Source organism: Lepidochelys olivacea (genome assembly GCF_965140295.1).
Source record: "Lepidochelys olivacea isolate rLepOli2 genome assembly, chromosome: 12".
Classification (NCBI taxonomy): Eukaryota; Metazoa; Chordata; order Testudines; family Cheloniidae; genus Lepidochelys; species Lepidochelys olivacea.
Window position 1 is genome coordinate 9,542,256 of NC_140422.1, and position 24,476 is coordinate 9,566,731.

The window sequence follows — 24,476 nt, forward strand, 5'->3', positions numbered from 1 at the left end:
CATTATAGGAGGAAGGCTTGACGTCTTGGTTAATGGCTAGAGTTAATTGAAACAGTAAAGAAGCTCTCAGAGCACCAGCCAAGTAGGAGGGGGAGCAGGTGTTGGGAGTGCTGCTCTCCCTCTGATATTAGCAAAGGAGGAGATGTGCTCCTTGCTGCTCCCCCTTACTTTAACCCCTGTTCCTGGCATAACATAATCCTTTGTGACACTGGCATGCTTCCGCTATAAAAGAAACCAGAAGGAACTCTTTTGTAGGAGTTGCAGTGACATCTGTTCTGAAGAAGTCTGTCACAAAACCAGTAATTCAACAGAGGAAACCAAGGTATTTCACCACAGTGAAATGAGATACCATTGACCTTTTCCACCTATTTGTTGAAGTTTCCATTGCAAAAGCAGGGGAGACTGATCCTATCAAAGAGAGAGAAACCTATATTCAGAGCGTTTTATTAAGAGTTAATGCACACCCAAGTCTATACAGTGCAGTACTCGGAAAGTTTGAGTGTGCCTGTATCAATTTTCCTCACTACTCCTCCTCAAATGCATTCTTTACAACTTCTGAAGTCAAACACACTCTTCACCATAGTAAAGGGTCACAACAACTAGTTTTAACCCCCAAAATGTAATGGTTTAAAAACTGTGATCGGGAGTATTTTCATCACTCAACTGAAATATCTCTCTGCAAGTTCATGACCTGGAGTTATACAAAGAGCATTGTGTTAATTCATAAAACCTAGAAAGGATATTGACTTAGAAAGCAACTATAAAGCACAAGTCAAATTTATGAGCCTAGTTACACTCTCCAAACCCTGAAGTAGAAAAAGAATAAACAGGATAGCTAGATTTTCAGATTTTATAGTATTGCAAGTGAAAGGAGTTATTTTGACAGTGGACCCTTTGAAGTGAACTTCAAAATAAAGTTGAATTGATCCCAGATGACATGTGTTGAATTATCCCACGAAACAGAATTAACATTTTAGTTCAGAATTTAAAATGACAGAAAGAAAATCTTCTCGTTCTAATGGAGGACTTTAAAACACTCCAAATAAAATTTGTTTTGAATTTTAGTTAAGATCTTTCAAAAACAAAAACCCACCAACCTATTGCTGTGCTGAAAATCCAATCCCAATCTGTGTTATCAGCACAAATTTGGGATTAACACAACTGTCACTGGAACACTGTAGTTCATTTTCTAAAAAAATCAGTTCAGTTTTAAAACGCAGATTACCTTTTTTGCACTTGCAAAGTAAAATGTGGGCACAATTTTGCAATTGTAATTACTTAATATTCTGGGGCAATCAGGTAGATAGATAACTAATAAACCATTGCTGCAGTTACTTTTCCTCATAAAATTACAGGTACAAGAAATAAGGCTACTAAATTTCAAACAGAATACCAATAAGAACCAAAGCTCACCCAGACTGTACCACTTTGAAAGGCTTTGTCTTCCTGATTTACCAGTATGAGAGGCTTTGACCTTTGACCTACCAGTATGAGAGGCTTTGTAAGTGAATTAAAAATTGTTGTCATTACTACAGAAGAAAAGCCTTATGGGATTCCAAGATAGATGTTAAGCATTGTTTAATTGTCCTTTTATTGTGCATCATAAATGTTCATTATAAGCTTTGATCTAAACCACCACCCAGTGAAACTGTCGCAAGTATTCTTTACAAGTTCACCTGCTGGCTGTCATATAGAATAAGTAATCCTGGTTTTCTATTTTTAAGAAATTGGGACCTTGACTGCCCCCAAGCACTCTGAATATAATTACGGACAGTCTCCCCATAAACTCCTTTTAGCTTAAAAAAGTTTACAAAGTGAATGGGGTTCTTTCTAGAAGGTAATTCAATATTCATTCATATTGTCAAACTCTTAACTATGCCTTCAATGGGGGAAATGAGCTATTTACCCGATTTCTCTATTAATAAAGTTATCAAAATGGACTGCAGGGAGAGGAGAAAGGAGGGTCACCTCCAGTTTCTTTAGACTAGAAAGGATCCATCAGGTGGTAATGGGAAATAAAAGTATTTCTTTACTATCTCTGCTATTAAAATGCTGGGAAAGATATATAATATACGAGTAAAAATTACACACACTTTAGTGAGGAAGTCCTCTATTCAGAGGAAACAAAATATGGACAAGTAACAGTTACTGAAAATTATGCAGACTTGCCTCTCATAAGTCAGCGAGATTCTGATTCTACTCTAATTTATGTTGGTTACATCAGAGTATAACTCCATGGATTCAATGGAGTTATGCACACCAGGGTAAGTGAAAGAAGCATCATGCCTCCAGTCTACAATGAAGTCTTCCTCCATTTCATCTGCATGCATAATCTAGTCACCACCTCTCAAGGCAGGTTTGCTCAACTGGCCTGCACTTTGTGGATGTTTTTGGAAGGCATGTGGACTACAGCAGGTTTAGGTAGTTGAGTTCTTTCCACAAAAAGCCCTACACTATCCCTACTGAAGTTGAGCTTGCCCTTTCCACTCAAAGTTGGCTTCCAGAAGATCCACATCAGTTATTAAGCTAAAGAGATACCAGCAGAACCAGCAGCGTTACCAGTTTGCGGGGTGATGCTCCCATTTCACAATCCAGACAGCTAGCATTCCTAACAGTAAGAATGAAGTTACGTATATTCGCATCCTACAGACTACTTCCCAGATGAATCAGACTGCAGGGCAAATATATTTTTCAAACAGAACAGTTAGCAAGAATAATGTTAACAACAACATAAAGGACAAAGTTTGCCCTCATTTACACCTTTGCAACCTCAGTGGTATCTGCATGGGTGGAACAGAGCTGAATTTGGTCCACAGGCCGAACACACTGCTATTATATTTGTTCGTATGAAGGCCTTTTCTTGCACTTACAGCATTCCACAGAGCCAGTTCCACTGTGAACTTGAAAAAAATGTCATTTAATATGCGAAGTCATTTCTCAGACAGACAATTACTCGTGTACTTCAAAGCATTTTCAAAAAACTAAAAGCAATTTGGTTAAGTCTTTACATAACTTTTCAAGTTTCAACTGACATGCAGTTCACAGCACTGGTATAAAAGACACTGCTTCTGAAGTCGTAATAAGCCTGCATTTATAATTCAGTTTGAAGAAACTTTTCTGCAGTAAGAATCACCCAACTTGAAAAATTAAAAAGAGGTTCCACACTTGCCCAAAGACTTCAAATATACATAGATGTGACAAGGGGAGCAGTTACATTGTGAATTAGAGATCATCTACATGCCACAGACATTCAGATATCTAATATGGAATCCTAATCAGGGCTAACCAGAGTACCTCTCATAAGCAACCACTATCAAGTGATGGTTCCCAAGGTACCATCACTTTAACTTGTTGTCAACTCAGCTCTTTAAGAGGGGAAAAAAACCAGCAAAGGACAGAAACAAAATATAAACATTCAAGAAAATACATATTTGAGAACCCAGACTAGTCTCCTAGCTGGGGTCACTGTTTTTGAACACATGATTGGGTATGTTTTGGTTGAAAATATTATTAAGTTATTTATTTTAGATAAGCAAGTTGGATGACCAATTTTCATTACCATATAAGTGTTTGTCTCAAAGTTATTTAATGCCATTCTTAGCAATATCTTTTAGAAAAAGAACATATGGACGAGGAAAGATCCTTCTACCCTTTTCAATGGAAGATAAATCTATAGCAGAGAAAGAAAGGAGCCTTTTGCCATAAGTGAAATTAAGTGGACTCCACCACCACTAGTCAATTTTGTTCAGAAGATGCTTATAGGTAAAGTCACTCTGCATCTACTAGCAAGACCTCAAGTGAGAGGAAGGAAAGAGGGAAGAGAAATAGTTTTGGATCACTGTTACCACTTACCCAGCTGGTATCTCACAAGATAGTCTCTCACTAAGGATTAATATCAAGCTTAAAGTTTATCCTTTTGGACAGCTCCAGTTCAATTTTTTCCATTTCACTAAGGACTACTATACATTCCTACTCTTCAAAAATTTAAAGAAAAAAAGTATTTTTAAAATTAAAACAGTTGACAATTGGATTATCAACCACCAGCAGAGTGATGCTTCTTTATGGGAGTGTTTTACACCTTGGGCTCAAGCAATATGGTAGTGCTCATCACTGTGAAAAAGGTCTCTTGCTGACCTTTGGTCTTTCTAAGACACTGCCAAATGTCCCTTTTACTACTTTAAAGAAAAAGGCACCAATAACTTAGGCCTCAAATACAGGTCCTGTAAAAATCCTGTCAGATCTACTGGAAACGTTAAGATTATTAAATGATATGATTAGATTTTAAAGACAATCCACTGTAAAGTTTGCAATCCAAACTGCAGGTCATTGTGCTAATGCATGGTAACCTGAATATGCAATTGACTAGAATCTATAAATAAACAGACTAGCAAGCTTCACTTTCATTGGTAGAAAAAGGTTAGAAAAACAGAAGTTAAACCCAGACAGAGGAAAAGAGCGTAGGATGAAAAACAGGTTGAAATTCTTCCACTCCTAAAAAGAAAAAAGTCTATGGTGTCATTAGAAACATTGGTAATTGTGTTAGGCAAAAAAAATCTGACAGTGATCCTTTAGGTGCACAGATATACACCAAGTGATGCTCTTATCACTCAGTCTGAATAAGTTGGAGCTGTAGAGTTTGAACCAGTTTTGTGGCAAGGAGAAGGAGGTTTCATTCAGCCCATTACAGACACGGAAGGCCCAATTCTGCTCCCACTTACAGTGGTGAGAGTTGACAGTAAACCCACTGAGATCAGAATTATAACAGTGAAAGAGAAGGATGAGGCCTGGATGCTAGCAGAAAAGTTTGGATCTGAAGCACAACTTCCTCCAAAGTTTGGGGGCATTTGGACTCCATCTCTCTATTCCACATCCATCTGGTTTTGTTGCTGGAACTTGATATGCACAGCCAGCATGACAAAGCCAGTGAGGATGCAGGCGGAGCCAAAGACCAGGTAGACAATGCCCAGGAAGGGGTTCTTGCCCCCCATCCAGGAAACAGTGCTGAAGATGACCTTCTTGGTGCCCTGGAAGGAGAGGACAGGGTAGTTGTAGGTGATGTTGAGGCAGTAGGTGCCCTGGGGCAGGCCAGAGGAGAAGTTGCCCTCACGCACGCGGCGGTAGAGCTTGCGGAAGGTAGGCAGGGCAGCGATGCGCATCCACACGATGAAGTCCTCGTTGATGAAGCCGGTGTTGTTGGGGTTGGAGTCCAGCAGGTAGGCAGCTTGGGGCCAGTTGGGGGGCTTGGCTGTGCCCTTGAAGGTGGCCTCCAAGGTGCCATTGACGAGGGCGGGGTTGCTGAACTTGATGTTGGAGTCGGTCCACCAGGAGATGCCTCGGTTGTCCAGGGGCACGCGGTGGAAGGTGCCGTTGGCCAGGTGGTAGAGGGCGAAGGTGTCGTTGAAGCGGCTGTTGGCGATGGCCCCGCAGGGGGCGATGGGGAGGCCCCGGGGGTCCGTTCGGAAGGGGCTGCACTCCGTGGCGGGGCTCCGGAGCCCCGCGGCGTCCCCGCTGAGCTGCCGGTTGTCGCGGGAGACGCTGTAGCGCCGGTGGTTCTGGTAGTAGTTGGAGAGCTGGTAGTAGAGGCACACGGGCCCCGGGAAGCGCTCGGGCAGCTCGAAGCGCAGCGAGCAGGTGCAGGCCCCGGCCCCGGCCCTGGCCCCGGCCGCCCGGCTGGCGTTGGCGCAGCGGGAGCAGCTGTGGCCGCTGCCCGGCGCCCCGGTGTAGTCGAGCTCCAGCTCGCGGATGGTGCCCGAGGAGAAGTGCAGCCCCAGCCCCAGCGCCAGGCAGGCCAGGCCCACGCAGAAGAAGAGCGGCAGCGCGGTGCCCGCCGACAGCAGCGGCTGCCAGGCCGGCAGGCGCTGCTGCGTGAAGGCCGTGTTGTCCGGCTTGTTGCGGCCGGCCGGCTCCGCGCAGGGCGAGGCGGCGGCCATGGTGCCCGGGCTCCGCTGGGGCGCGCCGCCGGCCCGGCCCGCTGAAGAGCCGGCCCGCCCCGCCTGCGCCGGCCAGGTGAGGGGCGGTGCCGCCGGCCCGCCATCCGGCCCCGCCCGGGCCAGGGCTCCCCGACACCACCTTCCCCACCCCGTCCCTGGCCTCGCCGGCTGCCCCCCACCCGGCCGGGCCCCAGCCGGCTGCCCCGGGAGAGAGCCCCCCTCCCTGTCATTGCCCCCCGCCTCGCCAGCAGCCCCGGGAGAGAGCCCCCCTCCCTATCATTGCCCCCCCCGCCAGCAGCCCCGGGAGAGAGCCCCCCTCCCTGTCATTGCCCCCCCCCTTGCCAGCAGCCCCGGGAGAGAGCCCCCCTCCCTGTCATTGCCCCCCCCCTTGCCAGCAGCCCCGGGAGAGAGCCCCCCTCCCTGTCATTGCCCCCGCCCTTGCCAGCAGCCCCGGGAGAGAGCCCCCCTCCCTGTCATTGCCCCCGCCCTTGCCAGCAGCCCCGGGAGAGAGCCCCCCTCCCTGTCATTGCCCCCCCCCTCGCCGGCAGCCCCGGGAGAGAGCCCCCCTCCCTGTCATTGCCCCCCTCCTCGCCAGCAGCCCCGGGAGAGAGCCCCCCTCCCTGTCATTGCCCCCCCCCTTGCCAGCAGCCCCGGGAGAGAGCCCCTCTCCCTGTCATTGCCCCCCCCCTTGCCAGCAGCCCCGGGAGAGAGCCCCCCTCCCTGTCATTGCTCCCCCCCCTTGCCAGCAGCCCCGGGAGAGAGCCCCTCTCCCTGTCATTGCCCCCCCCCTTGCCAGCAGCCCCGGGAGAGAGCCCCCCCCCTATCATTGCCCCCCCCGCCGGCAGCCCCGGGAGAGAGCCCCCCTCCCTGTCCTTGCCCCCCCCTCGCCGGCAGCCCCGGGAGAGAGCCCCCCTCCCTATCATTGCCCCCCCCCCGCCGGCAGCCCCGGGAGAGAGCCCCCCTCCCTATCATTGCCCCCCCCCCGCCGGCAGCCCCGGGAGAGAGCCCCCCTCCCTATCATTGCCCCCCCCTCGCCGGCAGCCCCGGGAGAGAGCCCCCCTCCCTGTCCTTGCCCCCCCCTCGCCGGCAGCCCCGGGAGAGTACCCCCCTCCCTGTCCTTGCCCCCCCCTCGCCGGCAGCCCCGGGAGAGAGCCCCCCTCCCTGTCATTGCCCCCCCCCTCGCCAGCAGCCCCGGGAGAGAGCCCCTCTCCCTGTCCTTGCCCCCCCCCCCGCCGGCAGCCCCGGGAGAGTATCCCCCTCCCTGTCCTTGCCCCCCCCCCCCTCGCCAGCAGCCCCGGGAGAGAGCCCCCACCCTGTCATTGCCCCCCCCCCTCGCCAGCAGCCCCGGGAGAGAGCCCCCACCCTGTCATTGCCCCCCCCCCCGGCCAGCAGCCCCGGGAGAGAGCCCCCACCCTGTCATTGCCCCCCCCCTCGCCAGCAGCCCCGGGAGAGGGCCCCCCTCCCTGTCATTGCCCCCCCCCCCGCCAGCAGCCCCGGGAGAGAGCCCCCCTCCCTGTCATTGCCCCCCCCCGCCAGCAGCCCCGGGAGAGAGCCCCCCTCCCTGTCATTGCCCCCCCCCGCCAGCAGCCCCGGGAGAGTACCCCCCCTCCCTGTCATTGCCCCCCCCTCGCCAGCAGCCCCGGGAGAGAGCCCCCCTCCCGGTCATTGCCCCTCCCCCGCCAGCAGCCCCGGGAGAGAGCCCCCCTCCCGGTCATTGCCCCCCCGCCCCGGCCAGGCAGGGCCCCAGGCAGTCCTGATCTCCAGCACTGCCCCTTAGGTAGGGCCCCATACAACCCTAGAGAGAGCCTCCTTCCTTGTCATTGCCCCACACCACCAGGCAGGGTCCCATAGCCCAGGGAGAGCCCTGCATAGCCGCCCTCGCCCCATTCCCAGGCAGGGTCCAGGATAGTCCAGGGGAGAGCTTGGCTCTTTGACAGTGTCCCCAGGGCATGGTCCCACAGAGCCCAGGGAGAGCCTGGCATAGCCACCCCCTGCCCTATTCCCAGCCAGAGTCCAGGGGAGAGCTTGGCTTTTTGACAGCGTCCCCCGGGCATGGTCCCATAGAACCTAGAGAGAGCCCGGATCTCTGGTATCATTCCCCTGAGCAGGGTACCATACAGCCTGGGGAGAGCTCTCTGGCCTAGCCTCCATCCCCCCAGGCAGGATCCAGGGAGAGCTAAGCTCTTCAACAGTGCCCCCCTGGGCAGGGTCCCATACAGCCCAGGGAGAGCCCGGCTCTCTGGAATAGCCGCCCCCCAAACCCCTCCAAGCAGGCCAGGGGAGAGCTCACGTCTTCGACAACACTCTCCACAGCAGCATCCCATACAGCCCAGCTCTCAAGCACACATACATGCCCCACAGGACAGGGTCTCATCGAGCCCAAGGGAGAGGTTGGCCCCAGTCTCCTGCCCAGCCGAACTTCTTGTGAATGAAGAGCGAACCTGTACCCACTTCAATTTGTTTAACACCACCACAAAATGGAGTGCAGCCACAAATCAGTGTTATCAACACACAACCCACCCTGCATCTATTACTCCTGGGGGAATTCTGCACCACTGCGCGTGCACAGAATTTAGGTCCCCTGCAGATTTCTTTGCTTCCCTGCAGAAAAATGACTTTCTGATGGGGAAGCCAAGGGAAGCCACAAGAGCAGTCATGCGACCCTCCCCAGCAGTATATTTCAGGTGCCCAGGGCAGCACACAGAGAGGTAAATCACAGTGGGGCATGGGGTGGGACTGGGGAAGACCTGAAGGGTGGCTCCTACCCTCCGCCGGGCTCAGCTGCTAGTCCCAGCTGGGCTGGGGAGCACGGGACTTCCTCTTCCCTTGCATGGCATCTGGGGCTGGGTCAGACACACCCCAGATTTCTCCTGCAGCTACAGGAAGCTCTACAAAACTCCCCTCTCACCCCACAACACACTTTCTACAACCATTGCTCCTCAGCTGCAGGGGGAAAGATCTCTGTACAGGGAGCTGCTCCCCCATCTGCCCCACCCCCATACATCCAGACTCCTTCCAGACCCTCCTGCTGAGCCTCATCTCCCCATACACACTCAGAACCCCCCCTCGATGAGCCTCACTCCCACTGCACCTGGACTACCCCGACGAGCCACCCACACATGGACCACCCCCACCGAGCCCCAACCAGCTGCACCTGGATCCCCACCCCACTGAGCCCCACTCCCCCAGCATCTGGACCCCTCACTGAGTCCACCACACCCAGACTCCTGTACCGAGCTCTGTCCCCCCCGACCCCTCCTGCTGAGCCCCAACCACCTTCATCTGGACCCCCCCTGCAGAGTACCATTATTGTTGCACCCAGAACCCCCCAACAAGCCCCTGTGTATCCAGATCCCCCCGCACCCAGATTGCCCCACACAGAACCATCTCAACCCACACCTGGATCCCACCATACTAAGCCCCTCCACACTTGGATCCTGCCGGGCTGAGCCTGCCTACCCACACTGGTGCACCTGGCACAAAGGGGCAGGGCCCTTAGGTGTTTCTGGGGCAGGCCCAGTCCTTGCACTGTGTCAGAGTTGGGTGCTGCCTCACTGCTGAGTCTGTGTCCCGGGGGAGCAGTACAGTGATCTCCCACCTCTGTACAGCCAGTGGCCTGTGCTCCCCAGTGCCATGCTGGAACCTTCACATTTATTTGACAAATAAAATTTGCAGAATTTTGCAAAATTTTAAAATATTGTGTGCAGAATTTTTATTATTTTGGTGCAGAATTTTTAATTTTTTGCCGCAGAATGCCCTCAGGACTAAATCTATACACACACAGAACATAAGATACACACACCCCAGCCCAGTTTTGCAGGCCATCCACACACACACACCAGCCCAGTCAAGCCAGTCATCTCTGCACAGACAATAAGATACACACACACACACACAACCCAGACCAGCCCTGCAGACCTTCTGTACGCACACACATGCAGTACTGCAGTGTATCTACAAACATGCAGAGTCCTGCAGGATACATACACACAAATGTATAGAGCCCATCCTGATACAGTATCTACACTTAGCCAGCAAAGCATCTACACACAGGTAAGTACGTATTATATGTAAACAGCCTAATGCACAATCTATACACATGCAATCCATCCTACCACAATATACACAAATGCATATACACCTAGCATGGCATCTGGTCAGCTCAGCATAGTGTCTACATATACACACACAGCATATAGCAAACTGTCTATAAATAGTCCAGCCCAAAATCTATACACACCCCAGCACAGCATGGTAGGACAGTCCTGCTCACTATTTGCAAACATAGCACAGCCTGCTACCTTAATACTTAGGTCATTCAAACTCAAATATTGATTATCTAGGGCTGACTTTATGCAAGGCTCAAAAAAGGTGTTTTTCAGGTTTGGGTACTACTCTCTGAGAATGCACTGCTTATATTGCAAACAGTTAAGGGGAATTCCACAAATAGCTTGGTAAGGAACCCTAATAGAAACACAATTCCAGTATTTTAACACCTTAACAACTAACGATGTCAAAGGCATTGTATGTTTTTTGTTAATTAGAAACATTGGGCATGTTTGTATCTAAAATTACCAACATTCAGCCAGGAAAATAGGAGGCATGACTGGCAATGGATAAAATGAGATTGTTACTACTAGTTTCCAAATCTGGAAAAATAGCTTAATTTTTTTACCGAGGGAGCTATTGTTTCAGTGATATTAATGTGTACAAAAGAAATGTTTCCATCTCTACCTGCAAGCAGGGCTGTTCAGGGGTGAAAAAACATGTTTAATAGAAATCATTCCCGCATTCCACTTTTTCACAGCTAGAAATATTTCACATGCTGAGTGGGAAAAATGGTTTAAACAAATTAGATGCCATACAACTTCATACAACTAACTTCTGGGACTCACCAGTTATCATCAAACACTATAGTTACTATCAAATCAAATGATAAGGTTACAAAGCATTTCCAATTTATTGGACATATCCTAGTTAACACCTCATCAGGACACATGAGCACAGGAGCTAGCCTAAGGTCTGTTCAAACATGTGGGTGCAGCTTAGAAGCACCAAATACCCATAAGGACTTATGTGCAAGTAATCCACATACCTGTTATTCATGGGGGATGTTGATCATGGCATCTGGTAGTATCCTTGGAGGAATAGGAGGAGGAGAGTGAATGTGGGGGGGCGGTGGCAGCTGGCAATATGCCTGATGCTGAAGTGCAGCAGCTTGCAGTGTGACTTATGTCTATTAGAAAGGTTAAGGTGGTCTCTGACATGCCCATTGGGGAAACTGATAGTATGTCAAATGATATATTCAAGATTTTAGTCTTTTATGAAACAGTTAAAGTTGCTTCTCTTTACAGTCTTTTGAACTGGGTTGAGGGCAGCTAGATAGTGCCTGGGTCCCCTGACGCAGATTTCATTGTTGTGTGGATTTGCCCTTAGGTAGCTACGAAACTACGGTTCGTGACCTCACAGTATGTTTATTGGTGGGCTAGCATGTACAGGCACAAGTTTGTTAAACAAAAGGTCCATGTCTTTTTATTGCTGAAAGAGAGTACACGGGCAATTTAGCTCCTGTTGTGGTTACATTTACACTTTCTCTCTCAAGCTGAGACTACACTGCACTTGATTGTGACACAAGCATTTGCAAAGGCGAGAACTCAGTATAGACAGCTTTCTGAATCCAGCCACCTTTTTCAGCGCTGTATCACTAATGCCAGAGAGCAATCTACATTAAGTCCTATCCACACCTGTGTATTTACAATGGGATTTTTTTGGTAAAAATTCCCTGCTGTAGACAAGGCTTCAGAGAAGCAACAAACAGACATACCTGACATTCTCTCTGAATTACTTTCGACACGGTCCTTCCCACTTGTTCTTGTGGTCCCTTGCCCTGTGTTATTTCTTCGAGTAATAAAAAAAAGACAGATCTTTTGCCAAGAAACACTCATTCTAAATTAAGGTAACTCCTTTCAGAACAAAACCAAATTAGGGACACTGATTGTCAAATAAACAACAATTTAAAACATCTCCCAGACTACTTCACTGTGAAAAAAAGATTTCCTGCTACCGCAGTCATACACTCTGATGGGTACACATTGCCATTCATGCACATTATGGGCCCTAAACGTACTAGTGAGTACTGCATTCACATATCCTGGTGGGCAATAGAAACTGTCACTTAAGATGCATTTTGCTGTTTCAGTGGGTACCAAATCACTTGTATAATTTCTAAAGGTTTGTTTTCTTTTTACCATAGTTTATCACCAAACTTTCGGGAGAAGTGGGGGGCATGTCTGTATGTGTCATTTCCAGGAATAGTAAACCCCTGTGTTTTCCCATATTGACTAATCTTGCAATACAAAGGAGGAATTTAGTAGGACATGCTTCATAAAATAACAGTAATCATGTTCCAGTGTTACTTCCTGCTAACAAAATAGCAGGGCAAAGTCCAGATCCTGTGACTTCCTCTTACGCTCATATAGTTTACTCAATTCAAATAAGAAAAGGAGTACTTGTGGCACCTTAGAGACTAACCAATTTATTTGAGCATAAGCTTTCGTGAGCTACAGCTCACTTCATCGGATGCATCCGATTACATTACATCCGATGAAGTGAGCTGTAGCTCACGAAAGCTTATGCTCAAATAAATTGGTTAGTCTCTAAGGTGCCACAAGTACTCCTTTTCTTTTTACGAATACAGACTAACACGGCTGTTACTCTGAAACCTGTCAATTCAAATAGTTGTTTTTTTGTTTTGTTTTTTAAGGAAAATTAGTGTACGTTTGAAAAGGAGTTGTTGTAAGATCCCAGTTCAGTTCTCTAGTTAAAAGTCTGTCAGTGTTTTTGCTCCTGACCTCTGTGTTTAAGTGGCTATAACGGGGCTGTAAAAGTCAGTCTGGGATGAAAGCTAGACTACAAAGACTTACACTGGAAAGACAATTGCACAACGTACTGTTAATAGCAGTGTTGTACAGTATTACAAATAAATAGTCTGCCTATTTTTGAATTATAGGATAGAATGCTTATAAATGTGTTGTGTTTTCAGATAAAAATCCATTAAATTCACTGCTGCATAGAGAGCCATTATAAGGAAAAAAAGGCAGTGTGTCTTAGTGGGTGAAGCAGTGGCCTGAGATTCAGGACCTTGATTCTATTCCTGGTTTGCCTGTGGGTAACCTGGGGCAAGTCACCTCATCGGCATTTGGGGAGAGGAAGCTGTGCAGTCCCAGCTGCGCTCCAGCCGTAGGAATTATGATAACTACGGACAGATTTCACGATGCATGACAGAAAGGGGCCATGACTGGGACACATTGCAGTGTAGGGTAAAAGTGAAGGAGCTGTGGATTGCCTGCCACAAGGCACGGGCGGCAAACCGCTGCTCCAGTGCTGCGCCCACGAGTTGCCAGTTCTACAAAGAGCTGGACGTGATACTCGGTGGCGACCCCACCTCCACTGCAAAGGCCCCTGTCGATACTTTGTTGGCTCACATGCCAGTCGAGAGTGGACTGAGCCAGGAGGAGGAAATCTTGGACGAAGAGGGGGAGGGGGACCCAGAGGCAGAAGATGACTCGGAGGTCAGAGATGCATGCAGTCGGGAGTTCTTTTCTACCCCGGAGGAGCCTAGCCAGTCACAGCAGTCGGAGCTTGGCGAAGCGCAAACAGGAGAGGAGGCCCCTGGTAAGTGGATCTGATTTGGGGATTGATGAAGCCAGTTGTTGGGGCAGGAGGGTTGCAGGAAGCAGGCTTGTCTCCCACCGCATGCCTAGTCTGAGTGGCGGAACAGGCTGTTGATAGACTCCCTCACTTCACGGGAATCTCCCTTAGAGATATCCAGAAATCTATCATGGAGATACTTGGCAATCCGCTGCCGCAGTTTCCTCGGCAGAGCTGCTTTGTTTCTTGCCCCATTAATGGTAACTTTCCCGCACCACTTTGATGTGACGGAGCGGCGACCATTGCTGCACACCGGCTAGCCACATAGGCGCCAGGGCGGAAGCCGAAGGCTTGGAGAAGACCCTCCCTTGATTCCCTGCTCACCCTCAGAAGCGAGATATCTTCCATAATGATCACCTCCTGTAGAAAGTGTGGTGACAGAAATTATTATCAGGCCCACCCTACAGTGCTGGCTCTCTCCAAGAGCCATGTGCCAAGTGTATAGCAGCGTCCGGGAAGAGTGATTTCCCCTGCCCCTACTCACCATTTTGGGGGTCTTGAGGCTCCTGTGTGCTTGCCTGGGGTCAGCCAGTTAATGACAGGTGTGTGAGTACTGGCTGTGTTTTAAAGCATTGAATCACTGTTGTCTGTGTTGCAAACAATACTGCTTCTGTAAAATGTTGCATTTAAATTTCACAGAGATGACCTTGGGAGGCCAGCCTCCCTTATCGGCGACAGAATGGCTGCACAGAATTAGAAAGCGTTCAAGAAGAACTAAGGAGGACTTTCTGCGTGAGGTTATGATGCACTAAGTTGCCAAGAAACAGGAATTGAAGGAGTGGCAGGACAGTGAGAAGAGGGACCAAAAGGAGAACGTGGCACACCAGAAAGAAGCCACGGAGCGGCTCCTAATAGTTATGGAGCGCCAAGTGGCCACGCTCCAGGCGATACTAGCTCTTCAAACCAAGCAGCTCCGCGCCCGCCCGCCCCTGCAGCGGCTGTTGCAAAGCTCTTTACCATGCACAACACTCACACCACCAACACACTCTTATCAACCTCCTGGCTCCACTCTCTGCCCGCAGCATTCCACTCCTCCCTGCTCACAGTCCAGCAGTGTGGACTCCCACTACTCACTGCACTCAACACCCATCCCTCAGCAGTTTGGCCCTGCTGAAGTACAGCACTGTACTCCAAAGGCCAAGGTTGGGTATGATCCCTGGACATATACAAATCTGTAGCTGTCCCGAGACCCCTCCTCCTCTTGAGAACTTCCCTTCCCCCATACTCCCTCCCCCTCCCTGCTGATGAATTTTTTCCTTTGACTCTCTCCTCCGGTTGTTGTCATTTAATAAAAGAATTGTGTTTGTTTGGAAGCAATCTTTATTCTATTAAGCAAAAGCAAAAATAGCACTGCCAAGCAACATACAGTAATGTTAAGGCCCTGTGGCAGAGTTCTGACCTTGTCCCCATTGGTCCCACGCTTCCAGGCGGTTTATGCTAGCCTCAGAAGCTCACTGCGACCCTCCACGTAGCCCTTCTCTCTCTAGGGCCAGAGGTTACAGTCTACTGAGCCCTTTTCATCATAAGCCAGCAAGGAGGTTGGTGAGAGAACTCCCACAGTTTCTGTTGTCCCTCTGAGCTTATTCCAGAACAGTTTAGCCTCCTGTCCTGACAGGGGCCTGTCTTCCCCTCCCAGGAGGTGTTTCTGTAGTGGCGGGTTGGTGGAACCCAGACTCGCCCTCTACCCCGGGTTCCAGCCCAGGGATCCTAATGGCAGCAGCTGTTGGCAGCCAACATTTCACTGCCAGAGTTGCTACATTTCCCTGGGCTACTTCCCCACAGCTCCCCCGCTTCTCTCTCTTAACGCCTTCTTCACTCTTACCTTAGGGCTCCCTTTCCAGTGGCTTGAGGGTGTCTTCACTACCCAGCCCTTCAGCTGCACTTCCTCTCCCCTGGCTCTCCTCAGCCTGATTGGAGTGAGCCCTTTTATAGTATCAGAAGGGCCTTAATTAGAGTCAGGTGTTCACATTAGATTAACGGCTTCAACTGACTCTTTGCAGGCTAATTGGAGTCATGTGTCCACCCTAGCCTGGAGCAGCCCCTGCTCTGGTCAGTCAGGGAACAGAAAACTGCTTATCCAGTGGCCAGTATATCTCCCTTCGACTACTCCGCACTCCCGTCCCTGTTTTTCATTAGTTGTCCCCCGTAATTAGTTGGTTCTCCAGGCCCTGTGGATCTCCCCCTTAGGCTGTGGGGGGATCCTTTTGTAGTGGACGAGCTCTGCCCGCCCACGTCCTGGATTCCCAATAGGACTACTCCGCACTCCCGTCCCTGTTTTTCATTAGTTGTCCCCCGTAATTAGTTGGTTCTCCAGGCCCTGTGGATCTCCCCCTTAGGCTGTGGGGGGATCCTTTTGTAGTGGACGAGCTCTGCCCGCCCACGTCCTGGATTCCCAATAGGACTACTCCGCACTCCCGTCCCTGTTTTTCATTAGTTGTCCCCCGTAATTAGTTGGTTCTCCAGGCCCTGTGGATCTCCCCCTTAGGCTGTGGGGGGATCCTTTTGTAGTGGACGAGCTCTGCCCGCCCACGTCCTGGATTCCCAATAGGACTACTCCGCACTCCCGTCCCTGTTTTTCATTAGTTGTCCCCCGTAATTAGTTGGTTCTCCAGGCCCTGTGGATCTCCCCCTTAGGCTGTGGGGGGATCCTTTTGTAGTGGACGAGCTCTGCCCGCCCACGTCCTGGATTCCCAATAGGACTACTCCGCACTCCCGTCCCTGTTTTTCATTAGTTGTCCCCCGTAATTAGTTGGTTCTCCAGGCCCTGTGGATCTCCCCCTTAGGCTGTGGGGGGATCCTTTTGTAGTGGACGAGCTCTGCCCGCCCACGTCCTGGATTCCCAATAGGACTACTCCGCACTCCCGTCCCTGTTTTTCATTAGTTGTCCCCCGTAATTAGTTGGTTCTCCAGGCCCTGTGGATCTCCCCCTTAGGCTGTGGGGGGATCCTTTTGTAGTGGACGAGCTCTGCCCGCCCACGTCCTGGATTCCCAATAGGACTACTCTGCTGTACCCAACTGGCCTGGGTCTGTCACAGCCCCTTCTTGCATCATGTGCACCAATCAACTCCTAGCGTTACAAGCACGCAATCCTGAGCATAGCAACAACAATTAGTGGCTTTCATCTTAAAATTGCTGCCTCAAGGCATCCCTGATCCTTATGGCCCCACACTGTGCCTCTCTAATAGCCCTGGTCTCTGGCTATGCAAACTCAGCCTCCAAGTGCTGAGCCTCTGTGGTCCAGCTGTGAGTGAAACTTTCACCCTTCCCTTCACAAATATTTTGGAGTGTACAGCATGTGGCTATAGGCATAGATTGTCATCGGCCATGTCCAGCTTCCCACAGAGGCAGAGCCAGCGGGCTTTTAAATGGCCAAATGCACACTCCACAGTCATTCTGCACTTGCTCAGCCTGTTGTTGAACCTTTCCTTGCTGCTGTCAAGTTGCCCCATGTATGGCTTCATGAGCCACAGCATTAAGCAGTAGGCAGGGTCTCCCAGGATCACAATGGGCATTTTGACTTCCCCTGTGGTGATCTTCTGGTCCAGGAAGAAAGCCCCTGTTTGCAGCTTCTTGAACTGGCCAGTGTTCCAAAACATGCATGCGTCATGAACCTTTCCAAACCACCCTGCGTTAATGTCTGTAAAACGCCCATGGTGATCCACAAGCACCTGGAGAACCATTGAGAAATACCCCTTGCGATTAATGTATTCCAGAATTGGAATGTGCATCTATCGCCCCTCCACAGTTAGGGAAGCCCATTTGTGCAAAGCCATCCACAAAGTCACGCACGTTGTCCAGAGTCACGGTCTTTCGGAGCAGGATGCAATTAATGGCTCTGCACACTTCCATCAACAAGATTCCAATGGTCAAATTTCCACTTCAAACTGGTTAGTGACCAATCGGTAGCAGTCTGGAGTAGCCAGCTTCCACAGTGCAATTGCCACATGCTTCTCCAGTGACAGGGCAGCTCTCATTCTCGTGTTCTTGTGTCGCAGGGCTGAGGCGAGCTCATCACACAGTCCCATGAATGTGGCTTTCCTCATGCGAAAGTTCTGCAGCCACTGCTCGTCATCCCAGACGTGCATCACGATTCGATCCCACCACTCAGTGCTTGTTTCCCAAGCCTAAAAGTGGCATTCCACTGTGGTCAGCACTTCCGTGAATGCCACAAGCAATCTCATGTCATAGCTACTACGTGCGGTGAGATCAATGTTGTACTCCTCTTGCCTTTGTAGTTTAAGGAATAACTCCACTGCAACTCGTGACGTGTTGGTCAGAGTGAGCAGCATGTTGGTCAACAGTTCAGGATCCATTCCTGCAGCCCGAAGGAGGCAGGGCGCGCAGTATACAAACCATTGAAAGATGGCACCAAATGCAGACGGAAGCACAGGGATTGATGGGCTGCGAAGCAATGCATCACAAGGCATTGTGACTGGACCCAGGATGCCCCGCAACCCCCTCCACTTTCCCACAAGTCTTAGCGGCAGAAAAGGAAGAGGTGCTCTGTGGGATAGCTGCCCACAGTGCACCACTCCGAATAGCGCTACAGGTGCCGCAAGTGTGAACACGCTATTGCACAGGCAGCTGACAGTGTGAAAACACAACAGCGGTTTCCCTTCAGCGCTCTCTCAGCAGTGCTGTAACTGCCGGCGCTGTAACTTTGCAAGTGTAGACGTGCCCAAAAACTTTGCAGACATGTGGAGACTTGTATTTTCTTCCTACAGAGGGCAGTGGCAACTGTCATGGGAGAGGACACTGGAAAGCCAAGCTAGGAAGCAGCAACTGTAGGAAGACTGACAGCAAGGTGAAACCTCCTTCCTGTTCATCTCAAGTAGTTGTATCTTTTCTGCGGAGTAGAGGAGGAAGTGATGATCTCCTTGGGATGCTGCATCTAACTCCTGTCTGGTAGGTACCAATTGCTAAATTCCCAGAGGCTTAGTTCAACAGAACTTGATTCTAATGGAATCAAGTTCATTATAAGCAGAGAGTAGCTTCACTATAAGAGTGAAAGTCCTTAACTGCTTCAGTATATTTCACTGGACTTTCACTCCACTTTCATATAAGCAAATTCCCTACAAGTGGGTTCCACATTACAAACATTTTAAAAAGGAAGCCAAAAGCAATTTGCTGTGTTCACATGCCTTTTGTAGCTCAAACCCTAGCTTTGATTTCATACATTTCTGCCTTATTCTGAGATTTAAAAAGAAACAGGGATGGGAGTTTCAAAGTACAGAAGACATTAAAAATCCAGCAGAGGCTTCCTGAGAAGACATTCAGTACACAAACTGGCAGGAAAGGAGAGAAGGGATGAGGTGGAGAGGAGAAGAGAGAGAGAGAGAGACTGAGTGTGAAACAAAATGAAGAGAGAGTAAGGAGGCATGGGATGGAGAATCAAACAGATGAGGAGACAGAAGAGGAGGAGAAACAGAAGGCAAGGAAATGAGAGAGGATAGTGGGAGAAGGAAAGAAACACAACGAGGAACAGAAAGAAGACAGAGGAGAGGATGAAAGTAGAAAGACAAAACACAAATTATTATTATTTTATTATTTATGTTATAATAATGCCTAGAGACTCCTGCCGAGGTCAGGGCCCCTATGGGCTAAGTGCTACACATACACATAGTGAGAAACAGTCCCTATCCCAGAGAGCTTACAGTTAGGAAACAAGGGCACAAAGAAGTAAAGTGACTTGTTCATGGGCACACAGCAGTTCAACGGCAGAACTGGGAAGAGAACGTGATACAATGCATAGATTTTAATCACTGATTTTAGTCATGATTTAAATCATTGATTTGTGTAGTGTTATGCATTTGTAATTTTCAATTATTTTCCTAAAGAAAGACTGATTCTCATTGGTTGGTAACTGTTAATACATGCTGATTTTCACAAAATATAGCCTTTACACTAAATGTGGTGCTTCTTTTTGCTAACCAGAAGGGTATACTGTCTGGACACATTTATTTAAGCAAAGATATACCTTGACTTACATTTACTCAGATTCTTAATTTTTACATTTTTATTATGTTAGAAAATGATGAATGATACATTTCTTATTTACTAGATGATATTTTTACTTCTGATTTGTGTCAAGCACTACTTGGAAAAAAATTATCATAAATATTTTGCATTTAAAACCAACTATTTTATTAAACAAAGGAAGTATTATCTACAGTTAGTAAATTGAACTGATTGTTTTTCGTCACCACGTCCTTTAAGGTTTTAGAATTAGTAGATTTCATCCTCTCATACCTGGTTTTTATTCATAGATTGTAAGAGGAAAACAGGCCTTTCTGCTTTTTTCACTCCCAACTGGTTTCTTACTTCAAGTTCTGAATGAACTAGTCATTGAACAAAACTACTTGAATACACTGAAATGAAGAAAATGCTCTCTTTCTGAACCTGCAGAAGAGGCTTCCAGAGTTAGAGAGTGAAATTTCTCTTGAACACTATCAGAGAAGAAGTGAATGACCAGTATTGGTTTACTACATTCACTGTACAAAAATTCTTAGAAAATAGGAAATTATATCACTTCCCATCCCATTTCCAAGTAGATGTACAATGTAACTCCAAAACAAAGACTCTGTAAAGGTTTTTGTTAATACAGTATGAAGGCATCAGTAGCGACTCCCATAGTTAAGTTTGCATTGGTGAGCAGGGATGTAAGAGGAAGTAAGACTGGTGGGGTAGCTGGGGAAAAGTGATGGTTGAGTTTCAAGAGGCCAACTTGAGGAGAAGAGAGGAACTCTACTTTGACTAACCATCTATTAGTTCTATTAGATAATCTGTGCTTCACCCTGCTTCCCTGAGGGAGAATCAGTTTCCAAATGACATAAGGCTAGTTGTAGGCATTGACCATAGTCAGAGGCATTGCTGAACTGCAGTACCCCAGGGGGAGCTCCAGAAGGCGGATACAGAGGCAGTGGAGTTGCTTGTACTACACGGTGCTGTAGGGGGCAGACTACTGCCTTTTGTCCTGGCCAGCCAGTTTTGCTGGCTGGTGTATATGGGGGTGCAGCTACAGCTTAGCCTCCTCCAAATTCTTTTTGCGGTGCTGTGCACTCCCAGAAGACTAAAGAGGGTGCAGCTACTATATTCTCTTGAACACATGGGCTGGAATTTTGTCTGGGTCTTACATAGGCCATGCAAGGGTGGGATGTCTTCCTGTGCCATCGCCACCTCCCCCGACCCCCCCCAAGGCACGTTCACATAAGGGCCAGGCATAATCTAGCCCTTACTTTGTCATTTTGCCATTATTGGAACCATTTAGCTGTGATTATGCCATAACTGAGTTACCTGGTGATTTTGTCCTTCCTCACGCTCTTCCATTGTTTATTACTTTTGTTGCATCTAAAACTAGATAGCAAGCTCTTTGGAGCAGGGACTGTGGTGGGGAGGGGTTTACTTGTTCTTTAAAGCATCTAGCATGCTATTGGATGCTGTATAAATTATGAGACCACCTTCAGCCTCCAGTAGTCTGGGAGGAGTTTCCTGCATTTATTCAAATTATGTATTGGGTGCTATATATTAAGAAGTTTTAAAAAGCTAGGTAAAGCATCTAATAAATAATTCATGGTGTTATTAATTACACTATTAGAGTTGTTCAGCACTGTCATTCTCCAGAAACTGCCTAAAGGCCAGGAGGCTTTTCTTTTAATCATCTAATTAGTGAGAGGAAGACAAGCCAAAGCTATTTTCTAACATCACAGCGTGTGGGAGTTTGTTGGGAATGAGGAAATGCTTTCCTGGAAAAATAAATGGGATGCCTTAGTTCAAATGTGAACGACCGTCCTAAATGCACATCAGAATTCCGCATTTAGACATTTAAAACAACACTTCTTAAGTATTTTTGTGCCTACCTGGTATCCAGTCATTTAAATAAATATGGTCACATGGGTATAACTGAGGACAGAAATGTATACATATAAATTACAATTCCCATGAAATATAAAAAAATACAATATTCAATACCCATTAAATTTCCTTACATTAACTCCACTGCCTGGCACCAGATGAGAATGATAGCAGTTTACACCCACTTTGCATAGGTACAGATGACTCCACAATGGGCAAGACAACAGCAAATCAGGCCCTAACTCTTCATCAAAGCCAGTCAGGTTCAGATGCTCAACTGGAATAACCAGCTTGACACTTCAAAGAAGAATTCATGTGATCACTTCTCACAGGTGCTCACTGAACATCGGTACATCAAAAGCTGTATTTGAGTCACTTGCATGTCTCCGCACAGAGAGCCTTGCCATCTGATACTCTGCGTCACTTTTTCTCATTGTTCATACATGCTCAGATACTCTCTCTGTTACTCTGTGGTCCTCCTTGAATACTGCTCCCATAGAGACACATCAGAACTTAATTGTAGGACCAAGTTAATTATTTAATACAACTTTTTAATACAAGCATACCTAGAGTTGTCCTGTTTGAGGTCCTTTAAAACACTGGAGCTTTAATCTGCACCATCCTTTGGACATTATTGTCTTAATTCCTATATTGTTTGGATAATATGGATGATTTAAGACCAGCTAGCTGTGTATTTGGATTGTTTTCCTCTTAGCGTGTTTTGTACACACAGCCCAGCTTAGATGATTTTTAGAGATGTGGCTGGGGCAGGTAAGTAAATTGGCATTGAAAAGGCAAATTTTTGGTTCTTTATGGGCCCTTATTTGATGGGACTAGGAAAAAGTCATTTTTCAAAATTTAACTTTTTTTTTACCTTTTGGAAACTTAGTGGCCTTAGTGGTTGTTGAGCTTCTGTCTTTTGTGTTAGATGTAATGGTTGATCACTGTAGTCTTTAAAAGTCCCCTGGCACCTCTTGCAAAAATTGGGGTGTTAGCTATAGTGTTCTGGATAAATCTCAGTATGAGTAATTATACATTCTGCCCATTTAGATTTCTCCCTGCAACTACCATCAGACACACACGGTCAATTCCATCCCTGGTGTATGTAACAGTATCCATGGTGTGTTGTATTTATTTGTTTATTGAATAATGAGTTTCACTGGTATTTATGTAATGGTCTTCCCTCTTCCTCTCCTCTCCAAAATAGGTCTCAGATCACTATCTGAATTCTCTGAAGAATTTCTCCTTACACGTAGTCTAAATGGTAGTTAATGGACTTCCTTTAGGGATGAATTTGGCCCCATAGTTTTCTTTTCCTGTCCTTGACCATAGTGCACCATTGCTATGCTCTGTTAAACAATCAGTGTTTCACCCAGTTAACTGTACTTCACTGGTATCTATGTATTTATATGACCTCAACATCATTGCATCAGAGCAATAACGAAGTGAAGTGAATTCTGTGCATAGACACTGAATTAGACACTGAAAAGAATTAATGGCCCTTACATTATGGTTTCCCTGAGAGATCTTACTATCAGAAAGTTTTTCCTGATATTCAGATTAAATTTTATTTTTCTTAATTTTCTCTCATTACTACTGACATTCTTTACGGCAACCATAAATAATTCTTCTCTTTCCTTATTCAATATATAGAGACTGTAATATTTTGTGTGAGAGATTGTAAAGCATTTTAGAATCCCTCAGGATGAATGGCACTATATAAATGTAAGATATTAATAATTATTTTCAGGAATTAGAATGCACAATCGTAGCGACAAACCAGACTTTGAGGGGTTGAGTCTGACCTAAACTTGGATATAGGAACTGGCCAGTGTGACCATGATTTAGTCATACCAAACACAGCACTAAAATTAAGCTTTAATAGTTTGGCTGGCACTATGTCACGTAAGCTGAAAACAATAAGCAAGATAGCATCAACCAAAGGACACTGAGTGTTTTGCTACCCTCTGTGCATAGCATGTAGAATCATAGAAATGTAGGTCTGGAAGGGACTTCAATAGGTCATGTAGTCCAGTCCCCACATTGAGGTGGAACTATCTAGACCCGAGGTGGGCAAACTATGGCGGCCCGTGAGACCATCCTGCCTGACCCTTGAGCTCCCGGCCAGGGAAGCTAGCCCCTGGCCCCTTCCCTTCTGTCCCCCATCCCCTGCAGCCTCAGCTCACCGTGCCACTAGCGCTCTTGGCAGTGGAGCTGCGAGCTCCTGCTGCGCAGCGTGGCGGTGTGGCTGGCTCCGGCCAGGCAGCATGGCTGCGAGTCCTGCTGCTCTGAGCAGCATGGTAAGGGGGCAGGGAGCGGGGGGGTTGGATAAGGGGCAGGGGATCCCGGGGGACAGTCGGGGACAGGGAGCAGGGGGGTGGATGGGGGTGGGGTCCTGGGGGTCGGTTAGGGGTGGAGGGTCCTGGGAGGGGGTGGTCAGGGGACAAGAAGCGGGGGGGTTGGATGGGTCGGAGGTTCTGAGGGGGGCAGTCAGGGGGCAGGAAGTGGAAGGGGCTGGATAGGGGGCGGGGCCCAGGCTGTTTGGGGAGGCACAGCCTTCCCTACCCAGTCCTCCATACAGTTTCCGAACCCTGATGTGGCCCTTAGGCCAAAAAGTTTGCCCATCCCTGATCTAGACCATCCTTGACAGTTGTTTGTCTAATCATTGGAGGTTTGTAAAAAACTCCAATGACTGAGATTCCTCAGCCTCCCTAGCTATTTTGTTGCAGTGCTTACCTACCCTGACAGTTAGCAAGTTTTTTCTAGTGTCTAACCTAAATCTCCCTGGCTGCAATTTAAGCACATTACTTCTTCTCTTGTTCTCAGTGGATAAGAAGAACAATTTATCATTGTCCTCTTTATAACAACCTTTTATGTATTTGAAGACTGTTATGTCTCTCCTCAGTCTTCTCTTCTCCACACTAAACAAATCCAGTTTTTTCAATCTTTCCTCATAGATCATGTTTTCTAGACTTTTAATAATTT

General features: G+C 47.9%; 1 protein-coding gene across 1 annotated transcript; it reads right to left on the reverse strand.

The window, feature by feature from the left end:
- Positions 1 to 428: 428 nt before the first annotated feature.
- Positions 429 to 5,977, reverse strand: TMEM30B (transmembrane protein 30B). Its single transcript, XM_084644476.1, has one exon. It carries the CDS (start codon positions 5,928 to 5,930, stop codon positions 4,860 to 4,862), a length of 1,071 nt encoding a protein of 356 aa, XP_084500602.1. The 5' UTR covers positions 5,931 to 5,977; the 3' UTR covers positions 429 to 4,859.
- Between the last annotated feature and the right edge of the window lie 18,499 nt (positions 5,978 to 24,476).

Excerpts from the sequence above, each read along its gene's own strand:
- TMEM30B (XM_084644476.1), bottom strand. The coding sequence starts at position 5,930 with ATGGCCGCCGCCTCGCCCTGCGCGGAGCCGGCCGGCCGCAACAAGCCG.